At 36.9% G+C, this 19,093-nt stretch overlaps 1 protein-coding gene across 2 annotated transcripts in view; it reads right to left on the bottom strand.

The window, feature by feature from the left end:
* MSH3 (mutS homolog 3) overlaps positions 1 to 19,093 on the bottom strand; it is a 118,267-nt gene that overhangs the window by 8,316 nt on the left and 90,858 nt on the right. For both annotated transcript variants that reach the window (XM_075021416.1, XM_075021415.1), the window contains exon 20: positions 17,482 to 17,639. In XM_075021416.1, the coding sequence (XP_074877517.1) occupies positions 17,482 to 17,639 (158 nt within the window). The remainder of the gene's footprint in view (positions 1 to 17,481; positions 17,640 to 19,093) is intronic.

Here is a 19,093-nt window from a genome sequence, read left to right as displayed (position 1 = left end):
ATAAATCTTCAATTATAAATGAACTAATTTAACTTGGAGATGGGCATTATGATACAATGAACAAACTGAGTGTTTTTATTTCATTGAATATGTGCTTACATACATACACATTAGGTATACTCCCACATACTCCAGAAAAAGGTGATTTTGCACATAAGCTAATTAAACTTTACATTAATTTCACTGAATTAACTATATAATTCAGGATTTTGAGGCATTGTGAAATTAACATTTTATAAAGCCACTTACTGCTGTAATCTTTTTAAATGCTGGGTTAAGAACTATGAACATATTACTGAATTTCTCACAGTGCCCCCAACACCCCCCACCCCCTTTCCTAATTTGGTTCAGCCATTATGTACTAGTGTAAAATCAAACAATCCTCCTTTATTGCACTATTGCACAGATCTACAAAGAACTATATAACTTAGATTTATTTCTAACACTATTAACTACAAATAAATTCACAAGAATGACAAACACTTTTTATGTCTGAACAATCTCTAGCTCCATAATGGGCAACTTTAACCTTATTTTCTAACCCTAGGATTATTAGTATTATTATTTTATCATTTCTATTTGGCTTTTCATTACAGAGACAGCATCTAAGAGGCTGTCTGGCCTGCACCTATGAGGACTACACTGAGAGCTCTCAGTTCTATTTTTCTCTTGGACTGCATCATTTCCATAGAGCCCTCAAAATCATTTAGTCATTTTGTATCTAATTTGCATTCATGAAAATAATTTTCAGAACTTCCTCACTAAATGCTCAAGATGCAAACAGAAATAAGTATTATCTTTCTCTTGTTGTTAACAACAGCTGCAAAAGAAGCCTTTCTTTTCAGCATCTTAAAACATTCAAATCTGACTCAGGCTTATCTACAGATTAAAAAAAAAAGTGTATTTTTAAATGACATAAAAACTCTTAAATGTCATCCTTTGAAAATGAGTAAAATTGTTCTTTCTGCCTCTGTCCTTGACAATAAGAATCATACTTCTTTTTTAAACTTATGTGATAAGCAATATTATCCCAGAAACAAGTAGAGAATAACTATTTTAATGTGGATTATTGCATTTATAAAACTAACAGTTAATATGCAGCAAGGCATTGCTCCCTAACTGTGTGCTATATTATTCCTGATACAATAAAGTTTTTGAGTCAAAACACCTATTGCTTAAACAACTCTTTTTCTTCAAGTTTAAAACAGCCATAATAAATCCCACTAAACTTCTACAAGATTCAGTTGCTTTGAATTTACATTTTTATGTACCTTGCCTCCAAAATGTTTTTATACATCAAAACATTAAACTTTTCCCTATAATATTCTGCCCACGAGGAGCGTGCAGACATCCAATGTGAAGAGTGCCTCTTTAGTGCTGGCAAGAGATCCATCACTCCTCAGCAAATACAATTTGGCTGGAAACCACTTGTTATAATGTCTCTGACAGCCAATCAAATTCCATAAAATTAAAAGCTCTTCATCTTATAATGTTCAACACATTTATTATGTAAAGGAAAAAAAAAAGAGGAGGCATTACCTCTTTTCAGTGCTAGGTTTCAAGTGGTAAAGATTCCTGTCTATAGCCTCAGAAAAAACAACAGGGAGGCAATGTTTTCATAAAATAATTTTTGGAGGATAAGTTAGATGATATGCAGCTAGCTTTATGTAAACCAGCTAGCACTATATGCTTAACCTGTATGTGACCCCTTAGAGAAAAAAGATACAGATTTCCTTATTCTGCAGTAGCAGCATTCAAATGGCTGTTCTTTTTAACCTGCTCTCCTGAGTCAATACATGCACCCAGTACTGACCTTTCCCAATGTAAGTTCTCATCATCCTGGGAAGGTATCCTATGATATTTAGTCCTACGAGACTCTACAAATGTTGAAAATTTTTTTAATGATACAAGCTATAATTCCACTCAGAAACCACCAGAATTAAGTACTGTAACTTTTTTCCTTGCATCTCAAAAATTTCTCTATATAGTCAGTATCTATTTAAACTTGCTCTCAACAGACATGAACTAATATTGCTAAACTGTGTGGCCCTGAAAGTCACCTCAAAGTCTTGTGCTTTCAAGCTTTTGATCAGCTAGATACATCAGAGGACTTTGACAGCCATCCATGAAAAATTTGTATGGAAGGAGGAAATTTAAATTGAGGCCACTGAGGTCTTCTGGGAGCTGATTCTCTCAGCAACCTGTTATTACTGCTCTCAAAAAACCGAAGTGTCCTGGAGAAGGGGATAGTCTTGCAGACTTGGTGACTAACAGTGGCGTAAGAACAACAGAATAACCCAAGACATTGTTTTGGAGCAGAGCAGAGAGGCCCCCAGAGAACTGCAGCTGCAGTCCAGGGGTGAAAGAGACAACATGTAGATTAAAACAGAAATTGTTCCAGTATGACAGAGGGCAGTGAAAAAAACAAATTTCCCAAGCAAAAAAAAAGGAATCTGAAATACAGAAGCTTCTAGTTAAGGCTTTTTCCATGCTACCTTTCAAAAGAAGTTATCCAACATGCTGTTAGTTGGTTTGGTTATAAAATTAAGAGCACTGTGTGGACCTCAGGTATTTTATTATTCTTCTATGTTAGTGTGAATCCCTCACAGTGCTTGTGAAAATGACCAAGCAGCCCAAGAGCTCCCAGTGGTAACAAAAAGCAACTGCATAGCAACAAATGAATCCTAGAAAACAAGACTTCCCTAAAGCCTTATTTTCATACAGTTGTCAACACCCTGATGCTATTTATTAATTCCTAGTTTATAAAGTACTTAATGCTGAAAAAACCCTTAAATTAAGATTTTTCATCTTGATTTTAGAAACATGCACTTGACTTTAAAAGTTCATCTAAAATACTGGAGAAATGAAACCTAGTACCCGTTACAGAAGAATAAACCTAATCAGTATGGAGTCTCTATACACTGCCTTTGCAGTTTTCAAGAGAAGGCATTCAGGTTTCCAGATACGGTTTGTCTTCCCAGGGATCAGAATTGAAGCCAGACTTAATCTCAGAATGTACTCATAGTCAAATTATTTATTCACAAGAATAATTAGCATTAAAAGAAAATTACTCTTTTCTCTGAGAATATCTTAAAAATAAGGTGTAGGATGCCGTTCTCTCAACACCACCAACAAAGACATTCCTTCTGTGATTCAAAGAGAACACAGAGAAAAACACAAATAAAATCATAATGTGATTTTACAATTCCACTTGCTCTCTCTCACACAAACCCCTTCAAACTGTCATTTCAAAGATCACTGTATTTGAACAGGAGTTATTTAGATTAAATTAACTAGTTTACAGAAAGAAAGGATTTTGCCTTACATTTTATCCCTTTTCTTGCATAGGATCATTCTCTACAACATGTTTTTGATCAACACGGTACAGCTAATATATTTTCTTAAAAGATCTCATAGCAACTGTTTTGTATCCTTTTATTTTTTGCAGAAAACACTATTCCCAGCTGAAGTTTCATGTGGTCTCTGCAAAAAACAAATGGTTGCAAAAGTGTGAGTATTAACTGAGGATGATGCTTATGAGAACAGAAAAACTTGATATTGATCCTGACTTTAATAGAAGAACATAAGTGCAATTTCATTTCAACACTTAGGTAAGTCTTCTCCCATTGAACCGGGTTATTGACTGTCTATCAGGCACCTAGCAAACAACACTTTCTGAAACTTCACAGGTTAAAAATCAAAAGTAGCTTGCAAATTGGTCTGCCAAGAAAATGAAAACAGGCACCCTAAAGGGAGGATTGGCAGGCTGACTACTGTCTGTCGCCTCCTACTGTGGTCCAAGAATCCCAACACCTTTAACCAGAACAATAGCTCAGTTTTGCCAACAAAAGCAATTTGAAACCCTGCGTATTTTAGAAACACTCAAGACTGCTAATAAGAATTTCACAGCTGTTAGTATAAAAGTAGCTCAACTTGGATATTGTAACTTCTGGCTACTTTCCCCATACAATGAAAATTTATCAAGTAATTCTTTAGAAGATAGCATCTGCAAATTTATAACAGTTCACTGGCAAGAAACTAATGCTTCACACTCCCCCACAGTGTACTGGTAAATCATTTACTTCATTTCCATCAAGCTCTTACTGATTCAAACCAAAAACTGACAATAAGAAAAATAATTTACAAAAATGGCAATTACAGAATTTTAAAAAAATAACTCTTATCCTAAGTATGACAGAAAGCATTGTTATCAGGATAGTCATTATTTTTGCATTATTCATGGGCAACTTCTAAGAAGTAAATGTGTGCAAAGTTACATGGACAACGATGATAGGAAATGAGAAGACGCTCACGATACTAACGTATTTACAGTCAGTGTGCACATACATGCTCAACCACCTCTACAACTGTTCATTTGCAAATTTTAAATAAAGAAATACTGACGGTATGATACCTAATGTAGAAGAACAGTTGTTGAAAAGCCTGACAGAAGGCATTACACATTTAAGTAAAATACATTTTTATTTTGTAAATTATTGTAGACATATGATATTCTCATTCACTGAGAAATTAACAAAACTAGTAAAACCTAAGATCAACAGGGATACGTACTTTGCATTATGCTGGAAAGAAAACCAAGTCCAAGGCAATTTTAATACTCGGTTTCATAGTGGTTTTTAGCTTTTTTTTTTTTCCCGTTTTCTATATCACTAGGTAATTGAAATAGCCAGAACAAGTAATCACTTAAATCCTCATTACCTTATAGACCTGGCCAACAGAGGCATGCTGCACACACAGGCACCCCAGTACATTAAAAGAAACATATCTAACAGGATTAGCTTTCAAGACATGAACTGCATTGATTTTTTGCTGAAAAGCCAGAGGAAAGAAAAACATCCATGGATTGCAGTGAACATTCAATATTTTAAAAGCTTCACCTTGACTGACAGAACAGGTAGGACTGAGTTCAGAAGACGAAATACCGCTCTAGTCAATACAGTCACTGAGTGACAATAAGTTACCAATATCCTCTCTTTCCTAAAGCTTTAAAAGGCAACAGAAATTCAGCTGTTCTTCCAAAAGCTTATGTTACATTACCTAGTGAAAAACACCTGAGAAAGTTTATTTCTGCAATTCAGCAATGATACCCTCAATAACATGAAAACTCCTTAAAAGTACTTGTTACATCACCTAGGGCAAATACATCACTCACTGTTAAAGTAATCCAGCAGATTTCTGGTTAATTCTAAAATTTTCCATTGTATTTTAAAACTGGACTTGCTCGACCCTAAGTTCCACTTTCTCCATCCCATGTTACTTACAGCCCTAGAGCAGCTGGCTGTCAGGGCACAAGGGCTGAGCTCTCTGAGGAGCGGGGTGTCTGGTAGCAGAACAAGGACACAATATCAATAGCTTGAATTCCACTTTCAAACATGCAAAGGATTTTATACCTAATGTATCAATGGATTGCTTTTCACAGGCCCATCAGCTTTTACATTTATTCAAACACAGAACTAAGCATTTCTTTTTCTTGCCCTCAGCGAGAAAGCTGTAATTTGTTCCTGTAGAGAGGTACCAAACTGAGGTTTCTATTGCAGCTTCTCCTTCTGACTGAGAGATCTGCTGGTGCAGGCAGTGCATACCAGAAGGCCAATACTACATGGAGAAGTTTATGAAGGCTACATTAAGCAACTGAAGCTCCAAACACATGCTTTTATCCTGATTTCTCTGCAGGAAACCATTAATGCTCTACAAATGTTATTCATGGTCAAGAGAAAGAACAGATTAAGAGTACAATAATTTTGCTGAAGAATAAATTACAAGCGTAGATATTCAAATTAGGATGCTTATTTGTGAGCCATCAATATTAGCCTGAAGAAACTGAAAAAATGAAGACAAAGAAAAACCTAACCCTAAAACATGCACATGTTTACACTTACTACTGTCAGATTCCAACAAGGGAACTCAAGGTAATTAAGTTAATGTGCATATGTAGCTGAAGGATTGAGGCCAAGGGGGATTAAAAAGCAGAAACTATAGCAACAGACTAGGGACAATAGCTGAAGCATTCAGAGCAAGTGAACTTTTCCCCTTTAAACCTGTGGATGCTACAGAAAATCCAATTCAAATTGTGACTAGGTTAAATCATAGCATGGAAGAGTTTTAGAAAGGTAAATACCACCATGCAATGAAGAGTTTCAACTTCACTGTAAAACAGCTGGTCAGCTTCACAGGCAAATTTTCTTCCCCCCCGCTGCCCCCTTATGAGGAAAGCCTTTCAATCCCTTTCAGGAATACTGCAATATGCAGCAGAAATTGTTTTATAAATCTCACTGTATATATAAATAACTGTCTTTTATTGACTTAAATGAATTTTCAAGCCTGATTTAAAGCCTGCAAACAAAATAGTTGTTCATATTTACAGATTTTATCAAATGCCATGTATATAAATCAAAGACTGTTTTGTTAAATATTATATTATTACATGTATGAGATAAACCTAACAACGCAGATGCATGCTACTATGAAATGAACAAAGGCATGAAACTAAACTAACTACAAATATATGCATAGCATAGCTTAATTTATTTCTACAGAGCTACAGAACAGTCAGAAATAGTTACAGTTCAAATGTACTGTGATACGTCCAAGACATAACTTTTCTACAAAAACAGAACAGAATTTTCAATTTAACAACACTAACTACAACTTTTACATATTCTTTATCAAAAAAGAGTATTTCCACGTGATAAAAAATAGGTGTAATGAATTAATACACCACCTTTTTTTCCCCCCGAAAGCTGGGAATAATTTACCCCAAAGGTGTAATTACATGACTGTAAGCATAAATGAAAGGCTTAAGTAATTTTTGTTATTCTGGCAATAAACACAAATACAATTAAGCAAGAACAAAATGAAACAAATTACTGTGCCAAAAAGAAGTAACATTTCTGAAAATTACTTCTGGGTTCTTGACAACTAACAAGTTCTGTTTGTTTGACTGTTGTTGCTTTCCAGAGCAATACAAACAATACTCGTTTAGCATATCAGTATATAAAATTCTTGCATGGACTTGCCAGTCACTTGGGATTGCTTTGTATGAATGGTTCCCTACTGTTCTACACAATACATAAATTAAATGTGTATAGCAAAAGCAGTATATATATATATATACACTACATATATATATATGAAATAAAGATGTGAAAAAGTACATCTGCTTTTAAATTTTCTGACCCTTATCTTTCAAAGTCTAACTGCGCAGTCAATTTCAGAGAATCTAGGCTTTTTTCAAAGGAAAATCTGAATTACTTAAATTTAAACATTTATTTTCGGGTGTAAATAACTGGGGAAAAAAATTAAAATCTAACAAGGCATCAGCCAAAGTTCTGGCCAAAAACAGGTAATGTACAGACAAGTTGCTCTGCTGAGAGAAACTCCTCCACAGTTTCTATTCAGCACTCAATCTCCTGGTGATTTCTGTATTACACAGGACGCCTGCAGACTGCCCTGCTAAACACTGCTGTCACCTCAAGACTAGAATTTCATAGCCTAGATTTTTATGATGAAGGTATGAAGAAGCTAGCTAATTGAATCTTCATGCCAGGTTTTGTGATTTAACTGATATTTCTGGGACAGACAGGAATACTAATCTTCATAATCCTACCCTGTAAGCCGCAAAAAAATCAATAAAGCTTAATAAAGCAATAAATGGAAGCAAGGAATTTTTTCGTTTGGTAACTGGTCTTATGAGTTAAGAACAACTGAGTTCGCATGTGACATAAAAATGAGAGGCTATATGCTATTCTGGCAAAATACTGAAGAGTTTGTCATAAAGGACATCTTATTATTGCTAAGTATGTGAATGCACAAAGCCTATGCCAGTCCAGCCCAATGATCTGACTAATTTTGGAGGTTGTGGCCAGCACAAGAATTCTGAAAAAGGCACAGAAACCCTGAAGTAGTAATGATGCAGTAACTTCAGGGAAAGATTTTTCAGTAGAATTAAAAAAAAAAAAAAAAAAGTCATTATATAATCTCTCATGTATAACTCCAAGTACAGTGTATTTTGTTTATGATTTATTACAAACCAAAACCAGTGTAGACTCCTCAAGGTGTGAAAAGCAATACCATCATATTCCACTCATAGAATAAAGGACTACCAATATGATGGAACAGGCCCATTTAGGACATAAAAGCTCTGCCAGTCTTTCCGGCAGACTAGTAACCATTTTAAAATGTCATCAGCATGCTGTCCCCTCAGCAATCAAGGTTAAATACACAGAGTAGCTTTGGATGGAGGATGTCCATTTCTTTATAATGTTTAGTGAAATCACTATGTGAAGAGACTTCTAATGAAGAATGTTTCTAAACCATTATCAAGCGAGTTCCTGGGCAGTCTCTTTGCAGATACAGTTTATCTGTTAACTGAACAATGCATAAGTAGCAAAGAATGTAACAAGCTGCATCCTGGTCATAAACTGCTCTCTTTTTCAACTTTAATTTGCCTACTGCTGTGCAAATAGCACCCTTTCTGCAGTAAAGCTCTGAAATAAAGGAGTTTGTTACTTATTTATTATTTTAAATACAAAAATTTTCCCCCTCTGTCCTGCTCCTGTGCAGCTCCCTTCTATGGATCAACTGGTAAAACTGGAATGAAATTAAGCGCAACATTATTTGCCTAGTTACAAAAAGCTGGAAAGTTTTTCTCCACGAGCAGTTAGATCAATGGAACATTCATTTCCATTAATACTTACAAGCACCATTTTGTTTTTATTCTTAAGTGATTTACCTCAGATTTCAATTTATTGTGAAAAGCACTTGGAAAACATCTTCCACTCAATTTCAATTCTGATAGAAACATTCTCTTTTTCCTGCTTGACATACCAATCCGTCCTTGTGCTTTCTGATTTTCTCAAGATTTCTTATAAAATGCATTCTTAACAAGCCTTGGAACATTTTAATCTGTTAAAGTAAATCATGCAATTTTAAATATCTTTCAAATTTTAATGATGGTGACATTCCAGTGAAGCAAAGAAAAAATAAACACAAGCATCCAAAGTTGATGACCCAAATATTTGCAGATGTTAACACAGTATTTGCTTTACATCATAACTTTTAATTTTACTAAAATTCGTAATGATGCCATAAATATGTACATTTTATCCAGTTTAAAAAAACCAACAGTTTGCCTAGAGAGAAATAGTGATGTTTGTCTACTAGTTTCTTTCAGTTCTACACACTCTTGACAAAACAGTAATATGAGTTTGTCAAGTTGTCAGAATGAAATAGCTGTTAAAGTATTTAGGGAGGTAACATTCATGTATCTATTGTAAGACCCAACCTTTTTGAAAGTCAATTCCACCATTCAGAGATCAGACAAATAGACATCTTGAATAAAACATACAGAAGAAAGCATTATGACATGTTTGATGCACAGCCTTTGAAGAAACGTGAATTAAAAAGGGCTGAGTTTTCTTGGTTTTTTTAGTTTACTTTGAAGAAATCCTTCCCTAAACTGTCCTCTAAGCTTTAACAGCATTTCCTTCCAGATTACCCTTATCTTCTAGACCATGCCAAAACAAGGTAAGCATTAGGGACCTTAAAACAACTTCAGGTGTTCCTAGAGGTACCATCTATCAAATGTAAGAATTTGCTCCTGCATGGGAGAGCAATATGCTGGTCAGAAGCTGACTTGAGTTTGGTTTTTCTCCTCAGCAGAGGAATAGCCATGCTCTGCTGTGCACAGGACTTGACAGAAAGACCATATTATGTACATTCTCCCGAGTCCTCTGCATCTCAAGTTTGTGCTCTTCAGCTGATGATCATGCCATTGACAACATATGAGATCTTTCTGGCACAAGGAAAACAAAACAAAACAAAACAAAGCAGTGTACACCAATGGGAAAAGATGTCTCGCACACATCCTGCAGAAACAGATACCTGCAGTCCTTGCAGGTGTTATGGGAAACGGGCCAAGGGCTCCATGCATCCTGCATTCTTGCACAAGCCTACAGAGGCTCACCCACAAACTTTCCCCTATTTTCTGGCCCATGCATTCTCTTTTAGGTGACAACAATCAAGGCAGAGAAATAATATGGATGAGAAGATCCATGATGGCTATAGTAACTCATACAAGAAATGCCACTTTGGTATATGTAAATGCTCTTCCATCTTCACGGATTCAATTGCATGTGACTGACAGGAGTCTTTCTGCTCACAGGATGATGGAAATGAGGAGTGCCAGTCACATCAGTCCAGCAGGCATTCAAATACTTTTTTCGATATAACATCAAGCTGTCTCCCATGTGTGTGTGCAATGTTCACAAATTTAAGTGGAATGGTCCACATCTCGGCTTTGCAGGTTTTAGGATCAGTTGAAGATACTACCTGAGCAGCAGCAGAGCAAGCGCTGACAGGCTGCTAGGGAAGTACAGCCACCGGCTGGCAGAGCATCGAGTTACCCACTTAGAGGGACTCTGTGATGAAATGTCTTGGCCTTTCAAGCAGCTTCCTAACTGCTTCCTACCAACAAAAAGAAACTTAATCTCACCAGTGCCACCAATGTTAAGCCAGGCATATGTATAAATAATGCCACTTCTTCTTCAAACTGGAATGTATAATTTGACTGGCTGAGTTGTGCAAAGGGTTGAAAACATGGATGGTCACTTTGTCCAAAGAACTGAGAAGACAGAAGGAGCTTGCTTTCCTTGCACCTGTTCTGTTTCTTAGCAGAGAAGGAAGGATTATCTGGTGGGCACTACTGGGGTGCCTCTAAGACGGAGTGCTGCTCTGTCACAAGAAAGCAGGCTCCACTGGGATAAAAAAGCCAGGCTGGAGAGATGTGCTGGTCTGGGACTGGTTGGTGGTACCTCGCTCACTAACACTCCTATGGCAAACTAAGTAATGCATACGTCTGGGATAAGCATGGGTAGATACTGCCTGTTCATGGATGTTTTGCTAGACTCTAGAAAGACTGGGCAGGTGAGGGGGTGAGTAGAGAGAACTATGTCGCCACATGCCACAGCTGTGAGGACACAGCTGATACTCACATCGGTAGGTCCTCAAATGCAATTTTCAATAGTAGGAGGTGATCTTCATTCGGCAAGTCTCTCAGTAGCACTGTTGTCCCTTGTAGCGATCAAAATTCCTTCCCTTTACTGAACCCATTGATCAACTCAGAATCGCCACTCCTTGGCAACCTATGTGGCTGCAACTGGATCTTGGCTGCTGGACTTGAAATAAAATGACCCAACTAAGGCCACTGGCGAGGGGGATGAAACTCCCTCATTATTTCAGTGTTGGGCGAGGCTGGCAGTTCTTGACTTATGTAGAAAACATCTTCTCCTTTCCTCTGCCTCCTCCCTCTCCTTACAGACCCAAAGATCACAAAAGCTGAAAGCAGTTTCCCATGTATGAAGGACAATGAGGTAGGTCTCCGTGCTGGGGTCTGAAGACAGCTTTCAAAGACACCTTCAAGAAGCACAGCCTGAACCTGATGCTCTCTTTCGGTTTCCACATCTGGGAATGCAAGCAGACCACATGCATGCCAGGGATGCATGCAAGTACCTCAGCAGGACACAGCTTCCGCTGAATCAGTCAGAAACATCAGGTCACTGTATGATGGCAACAGCTTAAAGTCAGAGGGCCTAATTTACACGGCTCTGCAATTTTGTCATGTCCAACAGACCTGTAAGGATCAGCTGCCTGAAGAATTTTGCACTCCAGTTTTCGCTGAATGAGCAACATGTTCAAAATCATTACACAAGGAAAACAAACAGACAAGAAAATACCAAAACAGCTATGTAACTTGAACCCTGGAATAGACAGATTCAGGATTCCACTTGTAGCCGTGTCTGTCTGAAAGACCCTGTATATAGACATGTCATACAAGCTAGAAGAACAAAACCATCCCTCCCTAGCTAAGGTGAGCAACCATCATCTGTTTTCACTTCTGCTGATATACAGTGGAATTTGAACTAAGTATCTCCTAACTATAGACTCAGAGGACTGCCCTCCATGTTAAAATACATTTAAATAATCTGTTACAAGGATAAAATGTACGACAAAGTTCTGTACACATAAATACAGATCATGTGATGCACAGAGAGTATACCAAGACAACTGCCTTGAAGTGCAGGCAACTGCGTAAAGCAAAAGAATTAAACTGCTGCTTACCTAGGCAACCTACAACTACCACCTGTTAACCTGTATGGCCAACCTCCTCCACCCCTCTGTTTTCTTAATATACCTTCTTAGACAATTCAAACTCTATTTCTTTGCCATTATGAGGATTAAAGGCATGCTGAGAATCTGTAAACAGCAAGATAACTCTCTTGAGAGAGACAAAGTGCATGAGAGGATAATCTACATGCATGTTACCGATGCTTCTATTTATTCCTTCAACCTTTAAGCATGCAGCACATAACCTGCAGGAGGCAGTTTTCAAATGCAATTGAAGCGCAGTGCATCGTATTAGTTCAGACAACAGAAGCTGTACTTTTAATAGTATGCCCAATTTGGCTGATGGTATAAAACTTCACTAGAAGATGTATGTCACCATGGTGTGACTGTGCATACTTATGTCTGATCACTGAAATTAGTGAAATAGCTTTTATTTCAACACAAGAAGAGAAAGCCAGGCAGGTAAGTGCTCTAGGAAGGAAATTCTTTGTCCCTTTACCATTGCCTAGAGGTGGTAGGAGTTCTTTCTAATGGTAGCTTGTGATTTCAATAAATTGATTCTTAAAATCTTGAATACAAGGCATTTGGTAATTTGAACTATTAATTAGCTTGTTTCCTTGAACATATTTTACCTTCAAGTTGTTATGACATTCTCTCTTTCTTTCAATTTTGAAAATTGACCCTCATGAAGAGCTACTGGGGACCTACAGGAAGTAGGCTGAAGTTTTCCAGCTGTAAGAAATTATGTCAATAATTGATCATAAGTGGGACCCCTTTAAAGGTCAGCTTTCTTCAGCAGCTAAACATCACCTCTTCTGAACGCATGATTAGGTCAACAGAATTTCTTTCATTAGTTTCTCTGTATGTGCGTGTCCACACTTGCTTTGTCTTTCTACCCAAACACACTGAGTAACATTAGATTCATTTCAATGTCTGAATAATTATATTAGAAGAACTAACACAAATTGAAGGTTAATTTAAAGCAAAAATTGAACCCATTTACTGCAAGGAGAAACTTGGATGGGAATTTTCAAACATCAGAGAATTAAATACTCAAATCCCATTAAAAGTCAACATAGATTGGGTGCTGACTTTTCCAAAGCTCTTCTATAATTCTTAAATATAATGGTAGTGATTAAGTTAAATTCTTTAAGCAAAGGTTGCATGAAAACATTATCCTTCATTGGAGAAGGAAAAAAAAAAAAAAAAAGAAAAAAGAAAATATCAACCAGCAAAACATCCTCAAAATATTGTGTACTCCCTCCATATTAAATAGATATCCCTTAAATAATGCGCATACCATAGGGTCTGAAAAGTAGTAACTCTTTTGTACAAAAATGGTTTACACATACATTGACTCATGAAAAAAAATAACGTAAGTATGGAATTTCAAGAGAGAAATTTATACAAACACTTTAATAATACAATACAGAAATCTATTCTAAAAATATCTTTAAATAAAAATACAGAAATATGGAAAATGATTTAGTGTCTTTTTAGTCTGATGTTATGCAGCTGGAGCCACCTAACAATAAAGCAAACTTTTTACTTGTTTCACAACCCCTAGCACCCCCTTCCCAGGATTAGGAAAAAAAGCATAGCAATGGAAATAGCAAGGTTGTTTTTACACATAAGAAATGGTGAGTTTTGGGAGAGTCCATAGGAGCACTCAGAGACTTCCTTAAGAAGTGAGTAACACAAGCAGGGTACTGTAGGAAATTACTCTTCCCCCCTCTCAAGTTTTCAATTTACAGACTCGTAACAGCATATCATCTGGGCTTAGGGGCATTATTCAGTGGAAGATTCTCTCCCTTTCCCCCTCTTTAGGATGAAATTATCAGCAGTACTCTGAAATGTCTGGACTAGCTTTGGCAATGTATTGTGTCTATACACCCAGTAATGAACATGAATCATTCCTATTTTCACTGTACCTGTAAGCAATAGAATTCCTTTTGCATCTTTAAAAATGTTTAATATAATGCAGTATTTAAAGTCAATTTAGAGAAGCTATAATACATAAATAATAAATATATCCAAAGGAATAACCATAGTAGCAACCTTTCAATTTCCATGGAAACCCTACTTAGAACACAAGATACAAATCCTAGATGAATGTTAATCCCTTAAACCTATATAAATTCACACTTCGAAGCTGCAGTCTACAAACAAAAAAAAAGACTGCAGTATGAAGCACCAATATTCAAAAAATTTTAGCTAGCAGGAGAACTCTTGGTGCTCCTGATGCACAGAACTCCTCATAGAGTCAGCCTGGAAAGCATCCCTCACAGCAGGGATGCTATGCTAATAGCAGCACCTAGAAAACAACACACCATGGCAGTGATGAAAATAACTTGTAAACTGACATCTTCCCTTGGAATGTTTTTAAAAGAGTAAAAAAAAATACCAAAGTTATCAGCAAAAAAAGCATTTTCCAGCAAGACACTTGTGACCTGGGGTGGCAGTGCAGAAAGGAGGTCTGCGTAGCTGTTATCCTAGTTAAAAAAACAAAAAAAAACAAAACAAAAAACAACCCCCAAAACAAAACACAGAAGAAGGGGAAAAAAAAAAAAAAGGGCAAAACTGGGGGCAAGTTAAGAGAAAATCTCTGATCTCTTCAAGCTCATTCCCTACTAGAGGAGAGTTCTTGGTAAAAGCAGAGGCTTTAGAAATCAGAGCTTTAGAAATCAGAGCATTAAAGAAACAATGTAGGACATATCATGTGGCAGCTGAACTTATTGTTTCTCTCCTCCAACCAGCCATTAAAATCTATTACAAGGATAACTTCCTAGGGCTAAGAAATACCCTGAATATAACACCACATTAACCTGGCCTTACAGACTTACACACTTTCTTTCCCAGAACCCCGAAAAAAACCCAACTCCCCCCCCAACCCCAAAAAACCAAACCAAACCAAAACAGAGGTGCCTACTTCCTGGATAGTCTCTGTACACCTTGAGCCTCTGAGTTGCAGAATCTGGTAAGTTACTCCTTTTCTCATTGCAAAGGGTGATGTTCATGATTTGGAGAAAGTGAAAATGAAGCAGGAGTTAGGCAAAGACCAGACTAGGCAGTAAAGACCACTTTGGTGCTACAGACAATCAAATACAGCGGGACAGAAGAGAGCACTGACAACTCACCTACTTGGGGAGCATGGATGTTGTTACGGGGATATGTAGAGCAAGGAAAGCCCCCATACTCCACAGGCTGAAGCAAAATCGTAATGCAAGTATTCTCTTAAACATTTGTACTTGAAGGAAAGCTATAACTGGGTCAAGATCTAATATCCAGTAAGTACATCACAAATGGCTAATGCCTGTCCCAACAGTACAATCAGTTCCCTCAAATTACACCACACAGAAGATGGAAGTTTAAACAGATGCAAAGACAAGCAGTTCCACTGATAATCTTTACAAATTGAAGCGACCATCCTGGATTTCTGAAGGAATGCAATACATAAACTCTGGGATTTTTGCTTCCTGTTAAGCTTTAGCTAATGCATGACTATTTCTATCTCAGTAATATATTTTCTCCTTTTTGATTGATATTGCACCAATTAGCTTACTCTTAATTGCCAGGGCAATGACAAGAATTGAAGTAATTCTTTAGTATATTCATCTGGTGTTTGACACATTTCACATTAAATGAAGAATGGTGTATCCAACTGAGCTTTCAAGGCTAATTTAGACAGAGGGGAAAAAAAAAAAATCCCGTGTTAGAATCTGACTGGCCTCCAAATTAAGTGGTTTGAAATCTCACAGCCAGTAACACACTCTAGGTCTGCTTGGCTTGAAATCTTAAGGTGTAAGTTTTACCTTCAACCACACTACTTTATCAGAACAGATGTGGAAAATACCTATAATGTAGACAAAAGCTAAGCGGAATCTGAGAAATAAACTGGGGAACAGGTGGAACTTAGATATACTAATTTCTAGGTTTTCACACCATAGAGGACTAAACCCAATTTGTTCACTTTCTAGTGGGCACAAAACAAAATTGCACTCCCAGTGACAGTGTCATGGTTCTTAATTTTTCTGCAGAAATAATTGTATTGCAATGAGAGTCAAATAAAAGTAGAGGAAAGCAGATACTAAGCCTAAGAGTAACAGGCTTATGTGTGTATGTTAGAAATTAAGGCAGCGTGAACACAAGTAAAGTACTCTAAGTTCACCTACAAAACACAGAGGAAGACAAAAATAATCTTCAAATTGTTAGTAATGTAATGTTTTTCTGTAAAGTAAATCAGAACTTGTGTGCCTCCATGTCCCCTCGAGAAATGCTCATCCAATCAACCAGTCAATTACTTTCAACACAGGATAGGGAAAAAAGTTAACCATTTTGGATTTTCAGCACCAATTAATTTTGGAAATATACCACAAATTGTTTTCTAATTTGTTCAACTGCTTAGCACTGAAGTGCATCAAAGTGCAGTTTCATTCAGTTTTGTCATGACACAGTGAAGCATAAGAACACAACATCTTTATATGGTGAAGCAATCCCACATGAGTAGCATTTCAGATTCTCTGTTAAAAGTCAACTCTGAAATACATGCTGCCATCACAGAACTAGAATTTCAGGAAAGATAATTCTACCACAGATATAAGTTCCACAACAATCATGTAACCATAAAAAATTATCTATCTCAAATACCATCTGTAACACAGAACTTCTGCTGATTAAAAAATAGATTAAAGAAAAAAGGGAAAAACGACCTCGATAATTCTTGGTAATATTAGAATATAAAATACAAAAGTTTTGACTGTACTGATAATCTTCAAAAATTACTCAGCACTACCTTAAAAATGAGACTGAGTGAAATGAACTGCCATTATTCATTCTTTAAAAGACATCAAGTAATGTGTGCTCAAGACTGATAATACAGGAAGGATAGCAAGCAGAGAATATACACAGCCCCAAATTCTCTGTCTCAAATATTGTGACTACACACAACTGCACTGCACAGCAGAAACTGTGACATGATTTTTAGAGGTGACAGCATTCATTTTAAGGGAAACATCACTTGGCTATCACCCAGCCGAATAAATTTGGCTGAGATATCCATTCAGGCAGATGAAGTTAGATATCTGGATCTTAATCAAGACAGACTCATTAACATTCTTATCCTTTAAAGATTCAAAGATTCCAAAACAAGTACTATACCTTACCAGAAAATCAGAATCAAAACCTAACAACAAATGCATGTCTTTAAAATGAAAAAGGAAACTTCAACTACTAATTCTGATGTTCTAAATGAAAATGAAATTATACTTTGATATACACACACACACCCCCCGCCACAATAATATTTTTATAAACATACAGCAAGATTTGAAAGATTACCTGGTAAAAATACCATCCACAACACCAATTGTTGACTCCTCTGCAGGAACGTAAGAACCAATCTGTGCCATGACTGTGATCAATGCAACTTGCTTTATATAGGAACTCTTTCCTCCCATGTTGGGTCCAGTTATTATCATGACCCTTTCACCACCTCCCTGGAAATATAAAACAGTGATCAAATATGTTGTCCTGCACATGGTGCTTTTGTAATAAAGTCTGGTGTGTGTATGTGCTTAGAGGGATATAGGACAAGTCCTCAGGATTAAACATTCTGTTTCTAGATGAACAGCTTGCTTCATTCTTGGAGTTCATCACATTCACTTTTCAAGATACTATGAAGTCTCAGATGGAGAAATCTTCCTAAGACCTCTCCAGGCTGGTGAGAGAGAATCATCACAATCAACTTCCATTACTCTTGAGCAAAAAGGACAGAGTGAGGGGGAAACTTCCCATTCTCCATCAAGAAGCCAAGAAAGCACTCCAAGAATTTTCTGTGCAATTTTCTCTGGAGAAAGGGAGAAACTCTTTCAGCATAGCTACTGCTATCCTAATTTGGTTGTGATCTGGATTCCTCTCCAGTTAACAGATCTCATTGCTAAATGGGAGAAGATCTGGCAGACAAAGACCTGACCTAGATTTAATACCCATTCATAATTGCTTGCCTTGGTACAACACAGGCACATTCAAACAGACTGGCTACAAAAATTCAAGACATTGCTGAGTTTGGCAATATGTGACTGCAACAAAGATACTATGAGCAGACTGTACCCAATTTCTGCGTCTAGCCACTGAAATCCTATGGAAAATGAAATCACATGCAAGAGCTCATCTCAGCTGTAAGAATCCCTATGGTATTGCTACGTGTCTATGGCTCCAGAATAAAACTGTCTTCCTCTTGTGCAAGACAATCGCTAATACAAAATTAAAACTCATCAGTGAATCTATAAAGTTTTTTCATAGCCTGAATCAAGTCTAGGAAATTTCATAACCTGAATCAAGTCTGTGCAAGGACTTCCAACAACTAGACTCTTCCTTTCTGCTGGTAACATACAATGAATTCCAACAATTGACAAACTAACCAAAAGTCAGCATATTCCATTGCCCCATGGAGGGGCATGGAAGGAAGGACAAGCTGTGCATAATGAACATTAGCCACGCTACTTAAGAAACTTGGAACTGATCAGGCACTGTGACAACAACAAAAAAATCCCCACAGAATAAACCTCATGATCTTTACAGGTTTGTTTTTTGATCAGGCTTTCATTCTGTTAATAGGGAGGCAAATAAAATCCAGATAGAACTGTCACTTATGTCATAATCCAGATCATACAGGAGATACATCCAATCAATATTTATTATATGTAAAAAGCTGTTTAGATTTTGCGAAGAAAACCCCATCCATGAGGAAGTTGCAATAAAGTCAAAACCCAGAAAATGCCATTATCAGGAATAAAACGATGGATGTAATAAAATGCATATGACTATACGGGAACAGAATTTGTAACATTCTAGTCTCTAAGGTATAGTTTCAATACTTCTACTAAAACTTCGTCAGGGCCACCCTTTGGCTCAACACAACAGAATATATAGAGTCTTAAAACCAGAATGA

The sequence above is a fragment of the Buteo buteo genome, chromosome Z, assembly GCF_964188355.1.
Source record: "Buteo buteo chromosome Z, bButBut1.hap1.1, whole genome shotgun sequence".
In the NCBI taxonomy this organism is placed as follows: Eukaryota; Metazoa; Chordata; class Aves; order Accipitriformes; family Accipitridae; genus Buteo; species Buteo buteo.
The sequence above is the reverse complement of the archived record's forward strand: the minus strand, read 5'-3'. Positions and strand labels throughout refer to the sequence as shown.